The sequence below is a fragment of the Hyla sarda genome, chromosome 9, assembly GCF_029499605.1.
Source record: "Hyla sarda isolate aHylSar1 chromosome 9, aHylSar1.hap1, whole genome shotgun sequence".
NCBI classification, from domain to species: domain Eukaryota; kingdom Metazoa; phylum Chordata; class Amphibia; order Anura; family Hylidae; genus Hyla; species Hyla sarda.
Window position 1 is genome coordinate 134,619,438 of NC_079197.1, and position 26,875 is coordinate 134,646,312.

The 26,875-nt window shown below is 44.4% G+C and overlaps 1 protein-coding gene across 13 annotated transcripts in view; it reads right to left on the reverse strand.

The window, feature by feature from the left end:
• RYR1 (ryanodine receptor 1) overlaps positions 1-26,875 on the reverse strand; it is a 169,619-nt gene that overhangs the window by 44,814 nt on the left and 97,930 nt on the right. For 9 of the 13 annotated variants that reach the window (XM_056540397.1, XM_056540396.1, XM_056540392.1 and 6 more), the window contains 14 exons: positions 20,476-20,646; positions 20,337-20,396; positions 19,182-19,316; positions 18,935-19,047; positions 18,463-18,559; positions 16,120-16,232; positions 15,971-16,022; positions 14,399-14,470; positions 13,951-14,050; positions 13,751-13,830; positions 13,515-13,591; positions 13,088-13,161; positions 9,851-9,868; positions 7,891-7,971 (listed from right to left, as the gene is read on the reverse strand). In XM_056540397.1, coding sequence (XP_056396372.1) covers positions 7,891-7,971; positions 9,851-9,868; positions 13,088-13,161; positions 13,515-13,591; positions 13,751-13,830; positions 13,951-14,050; positions 14,399-14,470; positions 15,971-16,022; positions 16,120-16,232; positions 18,463-18,559; positions 18,935-19,047; positions 19,182-19,316; positions 20,337-20,396; positions 20,476-20,646 — 1,243 coding nt within the window. The remainder of the gene's footprint in view (positions 1-7,890; positions 7,972-9,850; positions 9,869-13,087; positions 13,162-13,514; positions 13,592-13,750; positions 13,831-13,950; positions 14,051-14,398; positions 14,471-15,970; positions 16,023-16,119; positions 16,233-18,462; positions 18,560-18,934; positions 19,048-19,181; positions 19,317-20,336; positions 20,397-20,475; positions 20,647-26,875) is intronic. The other 4 variants (XM_056540398.1, XM_056540399.1, XM_056540395.1 and 1 more) reach the window with 1 other exon arrangement.

Below are 26,875 nucleotides of genomic sequence, written 5' to 3' on the forward strand. Positions count from 1 at the left end.
AAGCTGATTGCTTCAGAGTCCCAGCAAAACCTGCGAGGAACCTGCATTCCAGTTACCTCTTAAGAGACAGTTATGTATGAAGACTGTTGCATAAAATCTTCAAGTAAAGTTCTTCAATTTATTCATAAAGTCTGATGTGGACATTCCGTTATTTTCCCTATATAGGACCATTAACTCTAAACAAACCGCACCCTGGTGTCATGACATCTAAGGGTTAATACCACCAGACCCTGCACTTACTCACTGCAACACCCCAGACACCACAACTCTTTTGGTTCACCACAGAGACACACAGGCAATAGCTGCAGGGACAGCATTTTTTCACCTAAAAATATACCCTTTTTTTTTTTTAAATCAAAGTATATTACAATTATACCTATAATAGCATTATCTACATTATATCAAAAGTTTTTGTTAACGACAGGTACACTTTAAATTATCTATAAAAATCCAATATAAATTTACACTGAGGACAAGCAAGGCTCTGTGCACTGAGGACAAGCAAGGCTCTTTGCACTGAGGACAAGCATGGTTCTGTACACTGAGGACAAGCAGGGCTCTGTACACCGAGTACAAGCAGGGCTCTGTACACTGAGGACAAGTGGGGCTCTGTACACTGAGGACAAGCAGGGTTCTGTACACTGAGGACAAGCAGGGCTCTGTGCACTGAGGACAAGTAGGGCTCTGCACACTGAGGACAAGCAGGGCTCTGTACACTGAGGACAAGCAGGGCTCTGCTCACTGAGGACAAGCAGGGCTCTGTACACTGAGGACAAGCAGGGTACTGTACACTGAGGACAAGCAGGGCTCGGTGCATTGAGGACAAGCAGGGCTCTGTGCATTGAGGACAAGCAGGGCTCTGTACACTGAGGACAAGCAGGGTACTGAACACTGAGGACAAGCAGGGCTCTGTGCATTGAGGACAAGCAGGGCTCTGTGAATTGAGGACAAGCAGGGCTCTGTACACTGAGGACAAGCATGGCTCTGTACACTGAGGAAAAGCAGGGCTCTGTACACTGAGGACAAGCAGGGCTCTGTAAACTGAGGACAAGCGGGGTTCTGTACACTGAGGACAAGCAGGGCTCTGTGCACTGAGGACAAGCAGGGTTCTGGGCAGTGAGGACAACCAGGGCTCTGCACACTGAGGACAAGCAGGGCTCTGTACACTGAGGACAAGCAGGGCTCTGCACACTGAGGACAAGCAGGACTCTGTACACTGAGGACAAGCAGGGCTCTGTACACTGAGGACAAGCAGGGCTCTGTACACTGAGGACAAGCAGGGCTTTGTGCACTGAGGACAAGCAGGGCTCTGTACACTGAGGACAAGCAGGGCTCTGTACACTGAGGACAAGCAGGGCTCTGTACACTGAGGACAAGCGGGGTTCTGTACACTGAGGACAAGCAGGGCTCTGTGCACTGAGGACAAGCAGGGTTCTGTGCAGTGAGGACAAGCAGGGTTCTGTGCAGTGAGGACAAGCGGGGCTCTGTACACTGAGGACAAGCAGGGCTCGGTACACTGAGGACAAGCAGAGCTCTGTACACGAAGGACAAGCAGGGCTCTGTACACTGAGGACAAGCAGGGTACTGAACACTGAGGACAAGCAGGGCTCTGTGCATTGAGGACAAGCAGGGCTCTGTGAATTGAGGACAAGCAGGGCTCTGTACACTGAGGACAAGCATGGCTCTGTACACTGAGGAAAAGCAGGGCTCTGTACACTGAGGACAAGCAGGGCTCTGTAAACTGAGGACAAGCGGGGTTCTGTACACTGAGGACAAGCAGGGCTCTGTGCACTGAGGACAAGCAGGGTTCTGGGCAGTGAGGACAACCAGGGCTCTGCACACTGAGGACAAGCAGGGCTCTGTACACTGAGGAAAAGCACGGCTCTGTACACTGAGGACAAGCAGGGCTCTGTAAACTGAGGACAAGCGGGGTTCTGTACACTGAGGACAAGCAGGGCTCTGTGCACTGAGGACAAGCAGGGTTCTGGGCAGTGAGGACAACCAGGGCTCTGCACACTGAGGACAAGCAGGGCTCTGTACACTGAGGACAAGCAGGGCTCTGCACACTGAGGACAAGCAGGACTCTGTACACTGAGGACAAGCAGGGCTTTGTGCACTGAGGACAAGCAGGGCTCTGTACACTGAGGACAAGCAGGGCTCTGTACACTGAGGACAAGCAGGGCTCTGTACACTGAGGACAAGCGGGGTTCTGTACACTGAGGACAAGCAGGGCTCTGTGCACTGAGGACAAGCAGGGTTCTGTGCAGTGAGGACAAGCAGGGTTCTGTGCAGTGAGGACAAGCGGGGCTCTGTACACTGAGGACAAGCAGGGCTCGGTACACTGAGGACAAGCAGAGCTCTGTACACGAAGGACAAGCAGGGCTCTGTACACTGAGGACAAGCGGGGCTATGTACACTGAGGACAAGCGGGGTTCTGTACACTGAGGACAAGCGGGGCTCTGTACACTGAGGACAAGCGGGGTTCTGTACACTGAGGACAAGCAGGAATCTGTGCACTGAGGAGAAGCAGGGTTCTGTGCAGTGAGGACAAGCAGGGTTCTGTGTAGTGAGGACAAGCAGGGCTTTGAACACTGAGGACAAGCAGGGCTCTGTACACTGAGGACAAGCAGGGCTCTGAACACTGAGGACAAGCAGAGCTCTGTACACTGAGGACAAGTAGAGCTCTGTACACTGAGGACAAGTAGGGCTCTGTGCACTGAGGACAAGCAGGGCTCTGTACACTGAGGACAAGCAGGGCTCTGTACACTGTCCTCTGTATATTGTGGACAAGCGAGCTCTGTACGCTGAGGACAAGCAGGGCTCTGTACTCAGAAGACAAGCAGGGCTCTGTACACTGAGGACAAGCAGGGCTCTGTACACTGAGGACAAGCAGGGCTCTGTGCATTGAGGACATGCAGGGCTCTCTACACTGAGGACAAGCAGGGCTCTGTACACTGAGGACAAGCGGGGCTCTGTACACCGAGGACAAGCAGGGCTCTGTACACCGAGGACAAGCAGGGCTCTGTACACTGAAGACAAGCAGGGCTCTGTACACTGTGGACAAGCAGGGCTCTGTACACTGAGGACAAGTGGGGCTCTGTACACTGAGGATAAGCAGGGCTCTGCACACTGAGGACAAGCAGGGCTCTGTACACTGAGAACAAGCAGGGCTCTGTACACTGAGGACAAGCAGGGTTCTGTACACTGAGGACAAGCAGGGCTCTGTGCACTGAGGACAAGCAGGGCTCTGTGCACTGAGGACAAGCCCTGCTTGTCCTCTGTACACTGTCCTCTGTACACTGTGGACAAGCGAGCTCTGTACACTGAGGAAAAGCAGGGCTCTGTACACTGAGGACAAGCAGGGCTCTGTACACTGAGGACAAGCAGGGCTCTGTACACTGAGGACAAGCAGGGCTCTGTACACTGTCCTCTGTATATTGTGGACAAGCGAGCTCTGTACGGTGAGGACAAGCAGGGCTCTGTACACTGAGGACAAGCAGGGCTCTGTGCACTGAGGACAAGCAGGGCTCTGTACACTGAGGACAAGCAGGGCTCTGTACACTGAGGACAAGCAGGACTCTGTGCATTGAGGACAAGCAGGGCTCTGTACACTGATTACAAGCAGGGCTTTGTACACCGAGGACAAGCAGGGCTCTGTATACTGAGGACAAGCAGGGCTCTGTACACCGAGGAAAAGCAGGGCTCTGTGCACTAAAGCAAGCAGGGCTCTGTACACTGAGGACAAGCAGGGCTCTGTACACTGAGGACAAGCAGGGCTCTGTACACTGAGGACAAGCAGGGCTCTGTACACTGTCCTCTGTATATTGTGGACAAGCGAGCTCTGTACGGTGAGGCCAAGCAGGGCTCTGTACACTGAGAACAAGCAGGGCTCTGTACACTGAGGACAAGCAGGGTTCTGTACACTGAGGACAAGTAGGGCTCTGTGCACTGAGGACAAGCAGGGCTCTGTGATCTGAGGACAAGCCCTGCTTGTCCTCTGTACACTGTGGACAAGCGAGCTCTGTACACTGAGAACAAGCAGGGCTCTGAACACTGAGGACAAGCAGAGCTCTGTACACTGAGGACAAGTAGAGCTCTGTACACTGAGGACAAGTAGGGCTCTGTGCACTGAGGACAAGCAGGGCTCTGTACACTGAGGACAAGCAGGGCTCTGTACACTGTCCTCTGTATATTGTGGACAAGCGAGCTCTGTACGCTGAGGACAAGCAGGGCTCTGTACTCAGAAGACAAGCAGGGCTCTGTACACTGAGGACAAGCAGGGCTCTGTACACTGAGGACAAGCAGGGCTCTGTGCATTGAGGACATGCAGGGCTCTCTACACTGAGGACAAGCAGGGCTCTGTACACTGAGGACAAGCGGGGCTCTGTACACCGAGGACAAGCAGGGCTCTGTACACCGAGGACAAGCAGGGCTCTGTACACTGAAGACAAGCAGGGCTCTGTACACTGTGGACAAGCAGGGCTCTGTACACTGAGGACAAGTGGGGCTCTGTACACTGAGGACAAGCAGGGCTCTGCACACTGAGGACAAGCAGGGCTCTGTACACTGAGAACAAGCAGGGCTCTGTACACTGAGGACAAGCAGGGTTCTGTACACTGAGGACAAGCAGGGCTCTGTGCACTGAGGACAAGCAGGGCTCTGTGCACTGAGGACAAGCCCTGCTTGTCCTCTGTACACTGTCCTCTGTACACTGTGGACAAGCGAGCTCTGTACACTGAGGAAAAGCAGGGCTCTGTACACTGAGGACAAGCAGGGCTCTGTACACTGAGGACAAGCAGGGCTCTGTACACTGAGGACAAGCAGGGCTCTGTACACTGTCCTCTGTATATTGTGGACAAGCGAGCTCTGTACGGTGAGGACAAGCAGGGCTCTGTACACTGAGGACAAGCAGGGCTCTGTGCACTGAGGACAAGCAGGGCTCTGTACACTGAGGACAAGCAGGGCTCTGTACACTGAGGACAAGCAGGACTCTGTGCATTGAGGACAAGCAGGGCTCTGTACACTGATTACAAGCAGGGCTTTGTACACCGAGGACAAGCAGGGCTCTGTATACTGAGGACAAGCAGGGCTCTGTACGCCGAGGAAAAGCAGGGCTCTGTGCACTAAAGCAAGCAGGGCTCTGTACACTGAGGACAAGCAGGGCTCTGTACACTGAGGACAAGCAGGGCTCTGTACACTGAGGACAAGCAGGGCTCTGTACACTGTCCTCTGTATATTGTGGACAAGCGAGCTCTATACGGTGAGGCCAAGCAGGGCTCTGTACACTGAGGACAAGCAGGGCTCTGTGCACTGAGGAGAAGCAGGGCTCTGTACACTGAGGACAAGCAGGGCTCTGTGCACTGAGGAGAAGCAGGGCTCTGTACACTGAGGACAAGCAGGGCTCTGTACACTGAGGACAAGCAGGACTCTGTGCATTGAGGACAAGCAGGGCTCTGTACACTGAGGACAAGCAGGGCTCTGTACACCGAGGACAAGTAGGGCTCTGTATACTGAGGACAAGCAGGGCTCTGTACACCGAGGACAAGCAGGGCTCTGTGCACTAAAGCAAGCAGGGCTCTGTACACTGAGGACAAGCAGGGCTCTGTACACTGAGGACAAGCAGGGCTCTGTACACTGAGGACAAGCAGGGCTCTGTACACTGAGGACAAGCAGGGCTCTGTACACTGAGGACAAGCAGGGCTCTGTACACTGAGAACAAGCAGGGCTCTGTACACTGAGGACAAGCAGGGTTCTGTACACTGAGGACAAGTAGGGCTCTGTACACTGTGGACAAGCGAGCTCTGTACACTGAGGACAAGCAGGGCTCTGTACACTGAGGACAAGCAGGGCTCTGTACACTGAGGACAAGCAGGGCTCTGTACACTGAGGACAAGCAGGGCTCTGTACACTGAGGACAAGCAGGGCTCTGTATGCTGAGGACAAGCAGGGTTCTGTACGCTGAGGACAAGCAGGGTTCTGTACACTCAGAACAAGCAGGGCTCTGTACACTGAGGACAAGCAGGGCTCTGTACACCGAGGACAAGTAGGGCTCTGTATACTGAGGACAAGCAGGGCTCTGTACACCGAGGACAAGCAGGGCTCTGTGCACTAAAGCAAGCAGGGCTCTGTACACTGAGGACAAGCAGGGCTCTGTACACTGAGGACAAGCAGGGCTCTGTACACTGAGGACAAGCAGGGCTCTGTACACTGAGGACAAGCAGGGCTCTGTACACTGAGGACAAGCAGGGCTCTGTACACTGAGAACAAGCAGGGCTCTGTACACTGAGGACAAGCAGGGTTCTGTACACTGAGGACAAGTAGGGCTCTGTACACTGAGGACAAGTAGGGCTCTGTGCACTGAGGACAAGCAGGGCTCTGTGATCTGAGGACAAGCCCTGCTTGTCCTCTGTACACTGTGGACAAGCGAGCTCTGTACACTGAGGACAAGCAGGGCTCTGTACACTGAGGACAAGCAGGGCTCTGTACACTGAGGACAAGCAGGGCTCTGTATGCTGAGGACAAGCAGGGTTCTGTACGCTGAGGACAAGCAGGGTTCTGTACACTCAGAACAAGCAGGGCTCTGTACACTGAGGACAAGCAGGGCTCTGTACACCGAGGACAAGTAGGGCTCTGTATACTGAGGACAAGCAGGGCTCTGTACACCGAGGACAAGCAGGGCTCTGTGCACTAAAGCAAGCAGGGCTCTGTACACTGAGGACAAGCAGGGCTCTGTACACTGAGGACAAGCAGGGCTCTGTACACTGAGGACAAGCAGGGCTCTGTACACTGAGGACAAGCAGGGCTCTGTACACTGAGGACAAGCAGGGCTCTGTACACTGAGAACAAGCAGGGCTCTGTACACTGAGGACAAGCAGGGTTCTGTACACTGAGGACAAGTAGGGCTCTGTGCACTGAGGACAAGCAGGGCTCTGTGATCTGAGGACAAGCCCTGCTTGTCCTCTGTACACTGTGGACAAGCGAGCTCTGTACACTGAGGACAAGCAGGGCTCTGTACACTGAGGACAAGCAGGGCTCTGTACACTGAGGACAAGCAGGGCTCTGTACACTGAGGACAAGCAGGGCTCTGTACACTGAGGACAAGCAGGGCTCTGTATGCTGAGGACAAGCAGGGTTCTGTACGCTGAGGACAAGCAGGGTTCTGTACACTCAGAACAAGCAGGGCTCTGTACACTGAGGACAAGCAGGGCTCTTTGAGTGAGGAGGCTCTGTGCACTGAGGACAAGCAGGGTTCTGTACACTGAGTACAAGCAGGGCTCTGTGCACTGAGGACAAGCCCAGCTTGTCCTCTGTACACTGTCCTCTGTACACTGTGGACAAGCGAGCTCTGTACACTGAGGACAAGCAGGGCTCTGTACACTGAGGACAAGCAGGGCTCTGTACACTGAGGACAAGCAGGGCTCTGTACACTGAGGACAAGCAGGGCTCTGTACACTGAGGACAAGCAGGGCTCTGTATGCTGAGGACAAGCAGGGTTCTGTACACTGAGGACAATCAGGGTTCTGTACACTGAGAACAAGCAGGGCTCTGTACACTGAGGACAAGCAGGGCTCTTTGAGTGAGGAGGCTCTGTGCTCCTGGCTCACACAGCAGGATGGTTGACAAGCCAGGAGCCTGCACAGAGCCCTGCTTGTCCCGCCCTCACTTCCTGTATTTGGACTTATCATAGAGCCACACAGGCATTAGCCGCAGGGACAGCATTTTTTCACCCAAAAATATACACATTTTTTTAAAATCAAAGTATATTACAATTATTGTTATAATAGCATTATCTACATTATATCAAAAGTTTTTGTTAACGTCAGGTACACTTTAAATTATCTATAAAAATCTAATTAAAATGTACATTTTTCAAGGTCAATTATTTCATACCATTATTGTGTCCCTCACAAAGCAGCTGGAGGAAGCGGAAAAGATCCTGGGTGAACTGGTCGTCTGCCATAACTTTTTCTCCTGAAGACAGTGACAATCAAAAACATTAACATTAGAGCCACAAAAGTAGGAATGTACTAAGGACAGTAAGACACCAAATAGGTACTTAAAATGCTCAGAGTGGAGAAAGGAAACGTAGAACAAGTGATGTAAGAGAGGAAATGTACATTAATGACAGAGAAAGAACAAAAGTCAGACGAAGTAGTAATTAAAGAAATAGAAGAAGGAACATAGAAAGTCAAATAAAGATAGTGAACAGTAGAACATGGATGGAGGTAGAGAAAAAACAGTAGTCAGGATGTTAGATGTGACATAGATTGATTAAAAATCACTCCGAGAGTCAAAGTTAGTTTCTTCCCAAACTCAATACACTACAAACCGCCAGACCCAGAGCTCATGCGGTTAGAGCAGTGGTCTAAAACTGTGGCCCTCCAGATGTTGCAAAACTTCAACTCCCAGCATGTCAGGACAGCTGTTGGCTGCAGCCAACAGCTGTCTGGGCATGCTGGGAGATGAAGTTTTGCAACATCTGGAGGGCCAAAATTTGAGACCACTGGGTTAGAGGAATATCAGGTGTCAAGAGACAGGAGACCTCACAGATTACCCTGCCCTACCTAAATTTTAGAAATATAGAGATAACAATGTCCTATAGTGAAAAACTATATCTACCCCAAAATATATGTGGTCATTTCTTCTCTTGTTCTATTGGATAGATTAAGTTTCATCATTTACTATGTTTGTTGTGCCCAAAGATAGGTACAGCTTTGTAGGTTCACATGGGAAAAGAAAAAAAAAACATCTAAAAACTTCCCAAAAATTGTGCAGTTTCCAGTTCCCATTGACTTTGAAGGGGTACTCCACTGGTCGCGCCCCCTCCCATAGACTTGCATTGAGTGGGCGTGGCCTCCCCCAGCAGCGCGAAAAACAGCGTTCCGAACATTTACTTCGGAACGCTGGCCAGTGGAGCACCCCTTTAATGTGGAAGGTTAAAAATCAAGTGTTTTCTTAGTGACATGTCACATTTCAGATCGGTTCCTCTTGGACGCTCAATGGCAGTTTGAAGGTCTGAAAAATCACATAAAAATCCACAGCACAACAAGCGCTAAAACCAAAAATGCAGGCAAATTTTAAGAAGCTTCCTTTAACAAACATATAACAATCCAATGTGAACCATGAAAAAAGCATATCATGCAGTTTGTATATTTTGTATGGGAGCCTATGTATAACAGGTTCCACTAAGTGGCATCCATCAGGGATTCCCCTTGACGTATACCATCACTGGACACTACAAAAACATAATGTGGAAAGAGCTTTAGAAAAATTTCCAAACACCCTGATTGCTGGTGATCCCAAGAGTGGGCCAGTATTTGATAAGCATATTGCTTAGAGACCACTTTATATATGCAGTGCTCTAGGCCTCTATATCTTCACCTGGAAACAGTCTCTGACCTGACGCCTGGTGGTGTTAGATACTAGTTAGTAAGGAAAGGGAGAGGATCTCTGTGAAGGGAAATTAGTAGTGATGGAATTCTCTGTGCTGACTCAACCCATCCCAATCTCCTGTCCTAATACATAATGATAATAGGAAAATTACTGTATATAGTATAATTCATTCAATATGTTCCCATTTAGGAAGCTAATTGGATTGTGCCAAATAATTGAGCCCGGATTTGGCAATATTGATGATAACTTTTACCAGCTTTAGGATGGAAAAGTCGATTGTTGGTCTTATAATGATGTGCCATAATATAAATTTTTCTCTAGCTAACTTAGGACCAGAATAATGCAAATAAAAAACTCCCCTTTAGGATGGGTTCAGTCAGTATAAGGAGAGGGCACGGGGGAGACAATGAGCTGTTAGTTGAAGCATTGGTGGAGCGTGGTTTAAATGAACATTTACCCTGTTCACGGTTGATGACTGGGAACCAAGGAGGTCAGGGAATGAGAGAGGCAGGCAGGAAAAGGAGGGGGGTACAACCATGTCAGGGAACAGGAAGGAAAATGTGATTATCATTATTACAAACTCATTAATTGGAAGGTGCCAAGAATATAACAACAGTCCCCATACCAACCCCAACAACAGTAACGGGTAAAGAGAAAAACACAACTTGTAATATACAACATATCATGTCCTGTGTGTTTAGAGATGATGTGATGAGGATAGAGATGGGTTGGAGAACATAGGCCATATAGGAATGAAAATCACATTGTAGACCTGTACATGCCTGATTAAGCCAAAACAACAATATAGTAAACATATCCACACCATACAATTAAAGATGTGTTGTCTATACAATGAGGCAAAAAAGTATTTAGTCAGCCACCAATTGTGCAAGTTGTTGGCAACGACCGAGGTCAAACGTTTTCTGTAAGTCTTCACAAGGTTTTCACACACTGTTGCTGGTATTTTGGCCCATTCCTCCATGCAGATATCCTCTAGAGCAGTGATGTTTTGGGGCTGTCGCTGGGCAACACAGACTTTCAACTCCCTCCAAAGGTTTTCTATGGGGATAAAATATGGAGACTGGCTATGCCACTCCAGGACCTTGAAATGCTTCTTACAAAGCCACTCCTTCGTTGCCCGGGCAGTGTGTTTGGGATCATTGTCATGCTGAAAGACCCAGCCACGTTTCATCTTCAATGCCCTTGCTGATGGAAGGAGGTTTTCACTCAAAATCTCACGCTACATGGCCCCATTCATTCTTTCCTTAAACGGATCAGTGGACCTGGCCCCTTGCCGGAAAAACAGTCCCAAAGCATGATGTTTCCACCCCCATGCTTCACAGTAGGTATGGTGTTCTTTGGATGCAACTCAGCATTCTTTCTCTTCCAAATACGATGAGTTGAGTTTTTACAAAAAAAAGTTCTACTTTAGTTTCAACTGACCATATGAAATTCTCCAAATCCTCTTCTGGATCATCCAAATGCTCTTGAGCAAACTTCAGATGGGCCCGGACATGTACTGGCTTAAGCAGGTGGACACGTCTGGCACTGCATGATTTGAGTCCTTGGCGGCGTAGTGTGTTACTGATGGTAGCCTTTGTTACTTTGGTCCCAGCTCTCTGCAGGTCATTCACTAGGTCCCCCTGTATGGTTTTGGGATTTTTGCTCACCGTTGTTGTGATCATTTTGACACCATGGGGTGAGATCTTGGGTAGAGCCCCAGATCGAGGGAGATTATCAGTGGTCTTGTATGTCTTCCATTTTCTAATAATTGCTCCCACAGTTGATTTATTCACACCAAGCTGCTTGTCTATTGCAGATTCAGTCTTCCCAGCCAGGTGCAGGTCTACAATTTTGTTTCTGGTGTCCTTTGACAGCTCTTTGGTCTTGGCCATAGTGGAGTTTGGAGTGTGACTGTTTGAGGTGGTGGACAGGTGTCTTTTATACTGATAACAAGTTCAAACAGGTGCCATTAATACAGGTAACGAGTGGAGGACAAAGGAGACTCTTAAAGAAGTTGTTACAGGTCTGTGAGAGCCAGAAATCTTGCTTGTTTGTAGGTGATCAAATACTTATTTTCCACCATAATTTGCAAACAAATTCTTTAAAAATCAGACAATGTGATTTTATGGATTTTTTTTCTCATTCTGTCTCTCATAGTTGAGGTATACCTATGATGAAAATTACAGGCCTCTCTCATCATTTTAAGTGGTAGAACTTCCACAGTTGGTGGCTGACTAAATACTTTTTTGCCCCACTGTATTTGCCAACTTCTTTAGGGCCCTTTAAAGGGGCTGTCTACTTTTCATACACTCTGTTAGGGGAGAGAGTTGACAGAGAAGGCTCTTCTGGTTAGGATCCACATTACTTTTTCTGAAGGACCTTCCATATCTTGAATTACAGACACGACACATTGATACATGGGTACTGTGTAATGCTTTATTTTCAATGTGGTGGCGCTGCAGGGAATTTGAACACTTTTCCTACAAATTACGGACGATCACTGACAGTCCTAGTAAAGGAACACTTTGGTTAAGATTATTGTTAAGGGATTTTTCTAACATGAGCGGAGAACCCCTTTAAAGGCATGGTAAGTCAAAAGTGACCTGCAGAGACTTCCTCCACAGCTTTATCACATAATGTACACTCTTATTTCTTAGCATATGTATATATATATCTGGATTTACAATGGATGGGTTAGTTATGTGGATCAACGCCAACATTTTGTAAAGATTGTATTAATGGCAAAAACATCCAAAAGCACAAAAATTACAAAGAAATTAATGTATTAAAAGCCACCTATAATTAATATTTAATACATAGAGTAATACTGTCAGCTTGTAGTGTACATTGCACTGTAGGGTATAAGGAACACTTACAGCAAAAACTAATGTACTGCCTGCATATAATTCCACATTACTCTAGTGTGACTTTCACTAATGCTAGAGCAAATACAGGTTGGAAAATTCTAGATCTTGTAAAATTTAAATAAAAAATAGTCAATTCCTAAAAACATATATTTTTAGGATGGTCAAACGTTGTTGACTGAAGAGGGTTTAGTCTTGCATATGTATCACAAAGGAAACATAAAGGTTCAACCAGGGCTCAAGTCATGCAGGAACTCATGGGAACGGAGTTCCTGCACTTTTTCCACAGCAGGAACGCAGTTCCCATTAGCAGGAGTACTGCAGGACTATCCCTTAAAGGGTTACTCTGCCCCTAGACATGTTAACCCCTATCCTATGGATAAGATGTCTGATCGCGGGGGTCTTGGTTGCGGCACCCCAGACATCCGGTGAACGGAGCGAACTTCGCTCCGTGCCAGATGACTGGGGAGGCAGGGCAGAGGCTTGTGACATCACAGTAATGCCCCCTCAATGCAAGTCTATGGGAGGGGGCGTGACGGCCGTCATGCCCCCTCCCATAGACTTGCATTGAGGGGGCATTACTGTGACATCATGAGCCTTTGTCGCTGCACCCAACGCTCTAAAAGAACACCGGGAGCAGGAGGAAGAATGTGGGGGTCCCCAGCGACGGGACCCCCGGGATCAGGCATCTTATACACTATCTTTTAGATAGGGTATAAGATGTCTAGTACCCCTTTAAGTGGAAATCTAGCGTGAGTTCCCACACTTTTTTTCCCAGGACTTGACCCCTGGGTTCAACAATATGTCATATTTGAGATATTACTTACTTGTTCCATCTTCTGTTACCATGCCAAGTCCTTCTGCTTTATTCTGGCGCTCAAAAGCATTCAGGTCCAGGACACTACAATGAAAGATAGACAGATGGTCCACAGTCATCGTATTTTTTCAGTACTCATACTACATAGCACATGAGCAGAACTGATCTAAAAGATAATTTTAGGTAATACAGTATGTATGAGATTTGTTGCAACTACATGATATTCCCTTGATAGCTATTGAAAGGTAGATGGTGGTAGTGGGGAGTTAAAGTTGGCTGGAGCCCAGTAAAGAGTGCCAAATGCTACTGCTAAGCCCCATTTCACAGAAATTAAAGTACTCAACGAAAAGCCAATGTAAAGTCTGCTGCCATTGGAACTATACAGTACTAAGTACTGAGCATTGCCCTTTGGAAGTGAATTGAAAGGTGTAAGTCACCTGCAAGTCTGCATCAGGGACTGCACGCTCTGGAAAAAGCCAACCTCTCTCTTTTCCTTAAGATAATCCAACATTTTCTGTAGAAAGAAAAACATGAAGAAAATGTGAACTCCACATTCTGATTCCTTCTAATTCAAAGGGATCTGTGTTCATCTACACTCATGTGATGTGATGACTGGAACACATTGACTAATCCTTATTATGTAGACAATTTTACCCTTAAAAGCATCTCCTACCTGCTGGACCTCACAGTTCCCCCCGTTGAGGATAGAAATTCCAAGCTTGAGTGTAGAGGAGACCATAGCTCCAGGTTCACCTATGTGAATAAATTATACATGAGTATAGACACAGTAAGATAAGGACTTGGCCAAAAACACATCAGTCCTGACTATAATAGGAAAGATCATTTATTTTTTTGTGAACGTTTTTTTCACACCTTTACATGCACTGATCATCTGCAAGACCATCTCTGCGGCACCACGGTTATGGAGACGGGATTGCTGGTACAATAACCTCTGCTTTTCCATTTCTTTTTCCTGGGAAAAAAGAACACAAATAGTTTTGGACATGGAAGATGAACAATCAGAGTTAACCTTCATAGTTGGGAAGTAAAAATAAGCGGCATGCGTGTTGTTTTTTAATAGGGTTATTCAGGAATCAAAAAATGTAGCTAATTTCTTTCAAAAACCTCTCCCTGTCTGTCTCCAGGTTGGGTGTGGTTCTGCAGTTCAGTTCCATTGAAGGTAATGGAGCCAAGTTGTAATACTACACCCAACCTGGAGACAGACAGGGGGTGTTTTGTGAAATAAATTAGCTGTTTTTTCGATGCCTGGATAACCCCTTTAACTTTAAGCAAACAATTTATATTGATTTTGAAGAAATACCTCAAATGTGAGTTCAGATTCTTCTTCATCCCCGCCGGACGCCTCTTCACCTTCCTCCTCCATGTGACAACTCTGGGAGGTAAAAGATATAAATGTATATATTAGAGACTAAGAAGTCTAAAAAATCAATCACCGACCAAAGAGTTAGGGTAACACATCGTGTTACAAGAAACCTCAGAATGTGAAGACCATGAAAAAAAAGGAGAACAATAGTGCCCATTGAAAGAAGACTGTCAGGATTCGGCAGGCAGGAGGTGGATCCTCTGTGTCAGAGAGGGTTTGGCGTGGACCGTGTCGGTGGACCGGTTCTAAGTAGCTACTGGTTTTCACCAAAGCGGGATGGTCTTGCAGCGGCGGTAGCAACCAGGTCGTATCCACCGGCAACGGCTCAACCTCTCTGACTGCTGAGATAGGCATGGTACAAGGGATAAGGCAAGAGCAAGGTCGGACGTAGCAGAAGGTCAGGGCAGGCAGCAAGGATCGTAGTCAGGGGCAACGGCAGGAGGTCTGGAACACAGGCTAGGAACACTCAAGGAAAGGCTTTCTCTGGCACAAGGGCAACAAGATCCGGCGAGGGAGTGCAGGGGAAGTAAGGTATAAGTAGGGAGTGCACAGGTGGAAACTAATCAAGGTGATTGGGCCAGGCACCATCATTGGTGCACTGGCCCTTTAAATTGCAGAGACCCGGCGCGCGCGCGCCCTAAGGAGCGGGGCCACGCGCACAGGGACAACACAGACGGGGAACGGGTCAGGTACGGGGACCGAGATGCGCATCGCGAGCGGGCGCGTCCCGCATCGCGAATCGCATCCCGGCTGGGAGCGATATCGCAGCGCACCCGGTCAGCAGGTCTGACCGGAGCGCTGCGAATTAAAGAACGCTGCGAGCGCTTCGGGGAGGAGCGGAGACTCGGAGCGCTCAGCGTAACAAAGACTTTATTTGGCATACCTTCTATGAGCTATGTTTTAATCTTTGAGCTTAACAGAGGTCCGTGAGGGACAGAAATGTATGGAAGGCATTGGGTAATAATACATTTGCATGTGTATGGAAGGCATTGGATAATAATACATTTTCATGTGTATGGAAGGCATTGGATAATAATACATTTTCATGTGTATGTTCTCCTGGATTTAGAACCTAAGTTGTTGCATGTGCTACAATTTGAGGCCATGTTCTTGTGAGAAAAACATGTCACGGGAACAGAAAAGAAGCGGTGACAAGTGGAGACTGGAAACAGTTGAAATGGCAGCTGCAGGAGATTTGGGGAGATATCACTTTTTCTTTTATATTCCACACCCATAAACCTCCCATCCCCATTGACAAGTGTTACTTTTTTTTTTTTTTGCAAAAACCGCCATGTTTCTCGAATCCTGTTCAATCCCTTTAACTTAACACTGGATGCTAAGACATATCATTTTCTTTAAACATAGTAGAGTAGGCTTGCGGGACATTAGATTCCAAACAAGTTTAGTTAGAAGTACACCTAAAGGGGGAAAGTAGAGGTTCAAAGGGGAAGGAGGCCTCTGAATTAATTGATTCCTATGCAGTGGACTTTTTTTTTTTTAGCAATTTACCTTTGCCATGATATCTGCATAAGCCATGTATAAGTAGTCTTCGTCCAGTTTGCTGTAGAAGAATGGTGACAGGAGTAGGTTAGCACTTTTTATGTGGTAATTGCTTAAAAAAATCCATATGATACTGAGCAACAGATCCCAATACTTACGTTTTCTCTGTCAAAGCTGTCCTACTGAAATGAAGGATAAGTTGGTGCAGTGGGTCTGGCTTCTTCTCTTCTTCTTCCTCTCCTGCCTCTTCTTCTTCTGTTTCACCAGGTTTCTGGGGAATAATCACACAAATCAGGACAGCTGCAAGATTCACTTCTGTAGTTAAACAGAATGTGAAAGTGACAGATAGGTAGGTAGACCCATAACTAAATTAAAATGAGGACCCTTTCAGGAGCTGCTTGAAACCATCTCCCTCCTACCAAATAGGAAAGGAGGTATTTATATATTTGCCTCATTTTCATTTCAATTACACTTTCCAATTCATCTGCTAAAACTGTAGCACCTGTGGAGATGTGTCCCTGTTTTGGTTTAAGTGCATTAAAATGGGGCCAACAAGGTTATAAAGGCAGCCACCACTCTAACCCAGTAAAAATAAAGCAGGCTCTATGGAATGTTTGGTAATCCCTGTACATAAGCATATAAATATATACATGGCCTTTTTGACTCTCCGTTCTACACCGGAAGCGGTGCTGCTCCCTAAGGAGAATACTTAACCCTTTTAGCAAGTCACAGGCCTCTCCCCACAGCCAAGCCAAACACCCTGCTCTGTACTAACAAGGGGCAAGTACCCCCGAAACAGCTGTCTGCAGATGGGTCTTCTTCCCTTCTGGGGAAAATTCTGGCTTGGCATAAATCCCAATCAGTTTCTGAGATTTTGTAACTGGAGCCAGAGCTGATCTTAGGGCATGCTACCTGAGAAGGTGGTGTGATGAGCTGCTTTGCATATATTTATATACAGTACAGACCAAAAGTTTGGACACACCTTCTCATTCAGAGTTTTCTTTATTTTCATGACTATGAAAATTGTAGATTTACATTGAAGGCATCAAAACTATGAATTAACACATGTGGAATTATAGACATAACCAAAAAGTGTGAAGCAACTGAAAATATGTCATATTCTAGGTTCTTCCTTTTGCTTTGATTACTGCTTTGCACACTCTTGGTATTCTCTCATTGCGCTTCAAGAGGTAGTCACCTGAAATGGTTTTCACTTCACAGGTGTGCTGGTGTGGAGGAGGAGGTGTAATGGTGTGGGGGTGCTTTGCTGGTGACACTGTTGGGGATTTATTCAAAATTTAAGGCATACTCAACCAGTATGTCTACCACAGCATCTTGCAGCGGCTGCTATTCCATCCAGTTTGCGCTTAGTTGGACCATCATTTATTTTCCAACAGGACAATGACCCCAAACACACCTCCAGGCTGTTTAAGGGCTATTTGACCAAGAAGGAGAGTGATGGGGTGCTGTGCCAGATGACCTGGCATCCACAGTCACCGGACCTGAACCCAATCCAGATGGTTTGGGGTTAGCTGGACCGCAGGGTGAAGGCAAAAAAGGCCAACAAATGCTAAGCATCATGGGAACTCCTTCAAGACTGTTGGAAGACCATTTCAGGTGACTACGTCTTGAAGCTCATCAAGAGAATGAGTGTGCAAAGCAGTAATCAAAGCAAAAGGAAGAACCTAGAATATGACATATTTTCAGTTGCTTCACACTTTTTTGTTATGTCTATAATTACACATGTGTTAATTCATAGTTTTGATGCCTTCAGTGTGAATCTACAATTTTCAGTCATGAAAATAAAGAAAACTCTGAATGAGAAGGTGTTTCCAAACTTTTGGTCTGTACTGTGTGTGTGTATATATATATATATATCCAAAAAACAATGAATTTATTTGTCACATCGAACAAGCAATGTTTCTGCTCCTATGGAGCCATTTTCAAACTTGAAAATGGCTCCATAGGAGCAGAAACGTTGCTTGTTTGATGTGGCAGAAATAAATTCACAGTTTTTTTTTTTTATATTTGAGTGCTGCACCATTTATTCTTTATCTAAAGAGGACTTGTATCAAGAGTTCAGAACGCTGGCACCAACTTCATACCGGCTGAGTAATGCTGCAATACCTTTTGGTTATATATATAGATAGATAGATAGATAGATAGATAGATAGATAGATAGATTGAGGTGTGCTCAGTCTGATAGAATAGACCAAGAACTAGATCTGGGTGTGATCCCCTGAATATATATATATATATATATATATATAATTATTATCCCGTAGTTTTCACATGTCTATGAAATCCAGTGATTGCACAAATACTAAGGTTGGCCACATTGCAGGACCCTCAAGCTCTGCTGTGTCCTATACTTGAGCCTAAAACAGTACTCTGCTGGTTTATGATTATAAAAATAAAAGGCTGGTTATTATAATATGGTGAATGAATCATTTATGTGTGCAAATAATAATAATGGTGATATCTTGTATGATGCTACTTACAGCCAAGTCGTCAATCATCCTGTCCTCAAAGTCATGAGCCTCATTTATAATCCAAGCATATTTATAAGCTTCTAGGAACATGTTACAAGCACGATGTCTGGAAAATAGGAATAACAATGTGCAACGATATGGAATGTAGGAACCCACATACAAAAAACCTCAGCTACTGTACAGCAGTTGACTAAAGGTACTGTAATGGAAAAAAGTGAAACGGAGACAAAAGCACAGTGTGAACCAACCACCATTAGATAGATGACTGAGAGATCAAGGGAACTCTGACCCCTTCCAGTCTGCTTGTGGCTGCCATAGGAGGCTGAATGGGCTGTTGAATGAAGTTCATGGAGCTCCCATAGAGTTAATGCGCGTTGTTTAAACAATGTAAAACCTCAAGCTATGCTGTTTCCATAACAGTATGTGTAGAGATGAGATATATACACTAGTCCCAGTAATACATTTGTTTATTTGCATTTACCTGGGAAGGTTATATAGTGGAGTCATCCGGAAGCATGCCACTACTGCACGACGGCGTTGCTTGGAAAGCAACTTGTGCCACACGGCTTTCTTGGATTTGAAAGGGTGTTCGGTCTGGTGAACAATGGGGAAACAGATGTATCAAAGAGGACAACAGGCAAAGCAGATGAGGCACAAGGAAAGAAGAATAAGAAGATGATGAGAAGTAACATTTCTGTGTTATTTTGTGAGCACTTTAAACAACTCACCAGTTCCAGATGGAAGAGCACAGCTGAGACCTCCTGCACACGTTTGACAATCTTCTCTGGGCTATTGGAGTCTTCTGCTTTACCTGACATTTTGTTATAAAGGGCCATTTGCCAACGCATTGAGGAATTTTCACACTAAGTAGAGTGAAGAGATAGCATAAAACAAAATCTTACAATATCATGAGAGTGAAATTTTTTTTAGGACTTATGCAGGTGAAACAGCTGTGCGCTGGGGCTCAAGTCCACCAGAACACATTAAATTCCTGCACTTCTTTACAGCAGGAGCACTGTTCCCATTAGCAGGAGTCCTGCAGGAACAGCCCTTAAGTGGAAATCATGGGTGAGTTCCCACACTTTTTTTCCAGGACTCGAACCCTGTGTAGAATAGAACACACAGTCTCTATGACATTGGGCCATGGAGCCATAGGCACCTTTTATGCTGACATATGATGCCTCTGTGTGATGCCATGTCACACTGACATTCTCACTTAGAAGTAATAGCATCCAATGGAACATGGCATGTTTCATACAGATAAAAACAGTTTACAGACATACATTATGGTCCAAAAGACTTCAATGGGTTTCATATTATGGCTCCTTACAACTTGATGTTTGTACACAGCCATAATACATCCATGTGCATTGTGCCTAGGTCAAGGCAGTAGGTTCTCTCTTCTGATCTTCCCATACACAAACATTTGGCATGGCTAAAAGTTAATGTGTTTTGAATGGAGAGAGAAGGGGTAAGCTGCTGCCAGATAACCCTGGCAAAAGGGTTGGATAATTAATAGCCAACCCTACTCTCCCTTGATTTCACCTGGGAAAGAGTAGGGGGCTCATATACTTTAGTCAGTTGGCTGGTCCCGCCAAAGTTGACAGACTTTTGACTGAAGTGTTTGGTGACCTTCGACACTTCACTAATTATATCTAATTAAATAAACAACGGGAAGCTTGTTTTAAGAGATTGGTTCCCTTAACCTCCTAGGGCCTAGTAAAGCTACACAGGTTGAACAGTTACGATGTCCTGCAATATCCTGCTTGACTTAGCAACATTAAGAAACACTGAACATAAAATATACAGATGGGAATGAAAGCTATGAGTAAATGCATTTATATCACAAAGAACTCTGTAAGACAACATGACAATCTACCCACCTTGCCCTGTAGGTGAAGGTTATTTTGCAAGAATTCCCTCACTTCTTCATCTGTGTCTTTCTGTAAAGGTGACAAAAATCAATGAGGACAACATTTAGGGTTAGACACTAGATTGACTCTTTTCCAGAATCACACGCACCAGAGCATAACGTGTCTTGGCCAATGTGATCAACTCTTGGTCAGTTGGTGAACACATGTTCAACCCAATTGGAAGCATCTTCTTAAGGGTGGCCACGATAAGTGATGTCTGAACAGAGTATCGATCCCCTCTTCGTTTCTTCTTTGTGCGTTCCTGGTCAGAACCCCCAGACTGAAGAGGAACAAGAAAGTTATATAATCTAGATTGAAATAAAATTACTGAACATATACAATGCATGCAACACAGCTCAAGAGTAAACTTAACAGATAACCAATTGCAAAAGGCATCAACATCTCATCCATTCAGCCAAGAGCCACAGTGCCAATCTGCCAAGTGTCTGTTCAGCCAATATCTGAAGCTATTTCAACTAAATCATTTTTTTGCTGGGTGCCAAGTTCCAGCGAAAACCATAGCCCACCATCAAGCATCACTCAAAGAGGCCTTAATCGTTAAGGGTCCATTGTATACACAAAAAACATGAACTAATAAAATTGTGAACTAAGTAATGAAATACAATTAAAATCACTGGGGCATACTTGACAGTATCATACAGTCTGCATGATGTTAATCGTCAATAGATCCATGTTTCCTTTAGTACATACTGGCACTAATATTCCCATAGTGCAGGCCTTTGTTACTTTTATCACACCTTTCTGATCATGGAACCAAAGGGATAATGTTTCTCCTTTAGGAGAATACCAAAAAAGGTGTGTTAGGACCTTTTGGAGGTAGCTTCCATAAAAGTCAAGCTTGGTTCCCTTTAGCAGCCTTAGAACATAACTATTGTTTTGACAAATCAAACAAGAAAATTCACCCAAAAGGGAAAGGGACCCATCTGTAGACAGCCGTTTCAGGGTTGTTGCCTTTCATCGGTATAAGACAGGGTGCTAGCAGAGACCACAGAGACCTGTGATCTGTAGGGGCAACATCCCTGAAACAGTAACTACCATGGGAACATAGATTTAAATTACATAAGAAAAGGTTTGAAAGTAATTCAGTATTACTTTACCAAGAGAATAGTGGATGCATGAAATAGCCTTCCGGATGAAGTGGTAGCTGCAAATACAGTGAAGGCTATTTTTTTTTTTATAAGATAGGACCAGGGACTAGTAATCGTATTCAGACTATTAAGCAATGGTTCTTATCTGCCTACACATTCTATGTTTCTATATTTCCATGGCTTGGCTTGTCAAAGACCCATTCATGTTCTAAGGCTTTTTAAGGTAGCCAAGCATTGACTTGAAGTAGAGGTTACCCCCAAAATGTGGCACTATTTTTGCATAACTTTTATGATGCAGGCCACAAATGAGGTATCCCATATAATATATACCAGTCTTGTAATATTTTACGCTATTCAGTGATGGATGGTATTGTACCGTTAAGTAAAAAAGCAAAGTGAAGGAATAGTTTACAGCATGATGAAATCAACATTTAGTCAACTGGATAAATATTGGTCTAGTTAAAGGAGTTGTTTATTACTCTGTTAAATCATGCAAAACATATATTTTTTGCAAAACATAATTTGTTGGAAAAATGCTCCTGTGCCTAAATATTGCTGTTACATACTTCGTATGGAGCCTCCTGATACTCTTCTGATCCCCTCTCATACCATCCATCTAATGTATCCAGTGATGGTGATAAGTAGCCAATACTAGAGTATTGATCCCTACTGCATTGTATGCACAACTAGCAAAAATCACTCCATCTCCTGTATAGAAGAGGATGTGGATTATGGGACTGAGCCACTGAGCATGTGTGACCACCAACACTGGATAGCTTAGGTGGACGTCCTGAACAGGAAACAAAAGAATAGGAAGCGTCTCAAACAAGAAGATAACAGCAATATCTTGACAAGATAATTTTTCTGAGCAAAATTGCTACATTTTGATTAATATGGAATGGTGTGACAACTCCTTTAATCTGAGAAGGGAACGCACAGATGTGGGTGAGTAAAGACAAACAAAAGTATGAAATGGTATAAGAATGAAACATGGCAAAGACATATGATGTAAGATATAAGGTTATGATAGACGAGAACTGATGCAGAAACATGCCATAGTCTCCAAAAACATTTTTAGAATACTCAAAAAGATTTTTAAAATCAGAATAAATATGAAAGACAATGGCCCCTTCAATTCTTATCATGTTAGAGGGATTAGTTTTCCCATATGTCTTTTTTGATCAATTGGTGCATTGAATATCAGAAACAAAGAAGATCAGAAACACTAAGTTATGAAGTGTTAGAGAATGATTCCACTCTCCATTGTTTTTAGATCAGCGTATTTAAGCTAACATTCATTTGTTTTCCCAACAGCAGCACAATAATGCGCAATGAAGGGGGTACGTCTTCTCCTCTACTGGAAGGACTGATGGAATTTTAAATTAAATTAATACTAATTAATTAGCACCCTAATCCTATAGGAAAATGTCTCGCTACTCCTACCTTGTATTTATTATAAAGTAACCTAACTAGGGCAGGAAGCTTTTGCACCTAGAGTCCCACAGCAGCACAATGATGGGGATTTAGCAAGTAATAACCCCATAGGGAGGGCCCTCTTGACTATTGTTACTTATAATCGACCCCTTGAGGTGACTCCTCAGAGGACCTTAATTTCAACCTTTAATGCTTGATAAACCTAAAGCAAGCTAAAGGCTGCATGGCAACTTGACTCCAACAGGATCAGACAAAAACACAAGGTGGGAGGGACCAAACATCCTCTCATAGAGTGGGTACAGTGACCTAATGTTAACAAACAGAAAACACTGAATTGTTAAGAAATATTGTTTAAGGGTAAAGAAATATTGCATAAAAAAATAACCCTAAGGTTGGTCTTATGATAAATACGTATGTGTCAGGAAAAAATTCAAAGGATTTGATGTTACTGAGGACAAAACATTTATAGGTTATGATGATAAGAAAGACTTGTAGACACAAAAATGTACATAAATGTAACAACAACAAAATCTGGTGAAGTCGTTAAGATTTGTATGCAGAGAACAAAAAGATGGTTGACTCCCATGAAGAACATAATGCTTCATTGGTTGCGCAGAAGGTAACATGCTGGTACAAGAAGACATGAAGATTCAAGAACAATAACAAAATTTGAGTTAAGATAAAACAATAGATGCATAGATGACAAAAACCGATACTGACATATATCCTACTGGAAATAAGCATTGGACACAACACCAGATCCATAGGCAACTGTCCTATGCATCCTCCTCTGCCTGTTCAAATGCCAAAACCAACACAATTTGACATAGTCTTTTTCCACATCTCGGTCACCATGCAGTCTACATGAAGATTTGTGGAGGCACTTTTTTATTCTTTAGACTTATATATGCAATCTTTAGTTTACATATAGGAAAGGTAGGAGTCTAACAACAATGCTGCATGTTACTAGGCTGTATAGCAGAAGCTGAAGAAACAATGCATCCTTCTTCGATATCACCCAGCTCTGCGCTTATTGCCTTGCTGTTAATCCAGGCAGGCGCTGCCATACATACATACCTGTAGTTATCAGCAGTCTCAGATTGTTTTTGACAGGTTACATAATCACCAGTGTTTGAATCATATAATTTAAATTTGGCAGATATACTGTGGTGTAATTTGGGAGCAGGATGAGGCCATATCCCTTTACCTTTTTATATCTGAATGTCAATCTGTATTTCTTTCTTAGGCCACTGTTGTGGCTCTTGCAGAGGACAGGAGCCACAGATGGCCATGTTCTTAGATACCCCTGGCAATATTGATTATTATTCCCCATGTATTCTGGATCAGGTTGGTTGTGAGGCACATAAATATTGCAATGTTTAGTAGTCTTCCTCGTTCCCATTCCCTTCTGCCCCTTTGGAACCCTTTCCTGTCTCTCCTTCCTCCTTCTTTCTGTCCTCATCTCCTCTTCTTCCCATACGTTGCTTACACCAACCGCATTGTTGTTGATTGTACCTACCCTAATCACATAGAAGCTCGGACCATGTGCCTTGAGTTGACTAATTGATGTTTGAATTGTCGGGTCTTTAAATATTTACTTTAATGTATTATACATTCTGTCTTGTTACTGAATACCCGACTTTATATAGTGATGGTACGCATCATATGTGTGTACCCTATCGACAACCGGGTTTCTTACGATGCCTGTTTATTGATGGTGTTTTTGTACCTTACTTGAACTTTGTACTTTGAAAAATTAATAAAACGTTAAAGAGAAATATTGCAATGTTACTACCCAGTGTAAGCTTTCCCTGAAGAAGCTAAGATGAAATGCCTGTTTGGAGTGACAGTATTCATGTGGTATGTATTTATTATTGCTACAGTTTTCTATGTTTAGAGATTGGGATCTATTTGCTTTCAAGGGTAACGGTTGTATTATGCTAAAGGGGGTCTCGTGTACTGATAACTGATTATTTCCTAGTAATAATGTACGGGTGATTCCACTATTAGTCTTTATATGCATTTAGTCTCAATCATGTATGATTAGGGAATCTGTCAGCTCTATATCATACTCAGCTGCAGACATCGGCAGACAAACAAATTATATTTTTCTCTTAACTGATGGCTGTTTGCACAGTAATAAAATCATGTTTGCCTTCCAAGCTCAAGAGATATAAAGACTGAGCTGAGCTGTAGCATACACCCCTACTCCCTTACCCCTTCCTGACCTGCATGATTGATGTACAAGGTTTGGATTCAAGCACCGAGTCTTGTAAACCATTCATGGAGGGCTGGGAAGCGTGGGGGAAGAAGGAGGTGTGCATGAATGAAGTCTTTGAGGTCCATTGTCAGCCAATGGCTGCAAAGCACTTGGTGATATCAGAGAAGGGCTGTCATTTTTGCAGTCCAGTGACATGCAGCAATTTTGTTACTTCCTGTGGTGCTAAAGAAGACCAACAGAGAACATCTTAAAAACTTGAGAACATCTTAAGTACTTGAGGAACTATAATAAAGAAATGAACAGCCCTGGTATGAAATATGATAATCATAGCTCCATTTTACTTTTTATGACTATTTGCCCAGAGATGTTTAAGGCTTGTCCTCAATGCACTTGGGGGATAGGTGACGCATTAGCAAATCCTAAGTGCATTGTAATGATACAGTAATAGATACAGTACATTACAGAAAGTAATAAATACAGAACATTCTTGTAGAACTAGTGGAACATGAGTTAGTGTTTTCCAATTATTTCTTGTCTTTGGGCACATGATGCACACATGTTTTTGTGTAGGCTACCTAACAGATGTCCATGTGAGCTGATGAGACATTAGAGTGCATTTCTATGTGTTATGAAAACTTTTGCAGATTTTGCATTTTAGATGATAAGAAACAATAAAAAGATGACTTAAGAATTCCACAGAAAAAAAAAAATCACCCTCCAAGGCAGCCACAGAAGATCACAACAAAGCAATTGAAAAACAGCACATTTAAGAAGGGTGCAGCCTTCCTGCACCACAGGTGTCACCCACATCTGTGCCCTCACTCTCTGCCAACACATTTTACGTGCCATGTGTTGCTCAGGCAGAAAACATACAGCCGTTCCTTTCTCTGGAGTGGCTGCAGAGAACATGCAAAATTGTCTATTAATCTGATCTCCTTTCACTTTCTTGTCAAAAATGTCTTCTATCAGCTCCTTTGTGAGAAAGATCTGCAGAAGTTCATCTAGATTTTTTATTCTCAACCCCATCCCTTAGGTTATATCAATGAAGGTGGCCATTCAATAGCATACAAGCCTCGATAAATGTGGCACTAACTTAGGTTAGCCCCATAACTCTTTCCGATGGGCAGTGAGAAACCATTTTATCTTTATAGTCACTGCCATGACGACAACATGAAGTGGGTGACTTGTCCAAAGATGATATTATTTCCTTACAGGTATGGTGCTTAGTTCCCAACTAGAATGGTCTAAACATTGTATTGAAAATAAGGCTTCATATTTTGAAAAACTTTAACTGGAAAGGGAAAAATATCAGTTCAAAAAGTTTAAGAGACTTCTTGTTTGCTTAAAGAGGTTGTCAGGGAAAGGAAAATGTTTTATAATGTGTCAGGGTGCCTAAATAATAAAAAATAAGTGATACCTACCCAAACCTCTACCACAGCTGTTTCGATGGTGCCTGGTTCCCTGTGGTCATGATTTTTTGGTGATGTCTGAACACGCAGGAAGTGCCCGCTCAGTCAATTACTGGTCTCAGAAGGTACACACATCAGCCAATGATTGGGCATTTTCTACATGTATGGATGTCACCATGAATTGGTGAGCAACAATGACTCAGTCGGTGGCTGGGGATCAGCAATTTAAAAAAAAATATTTTAGTTTCACTTGACAACCCCTTTAATTCCTTAAACGGCCACTCCAGCTAAAAGTTATTTTTCGCACCTAGCATAAGCATGGTGAGGATAAATGGC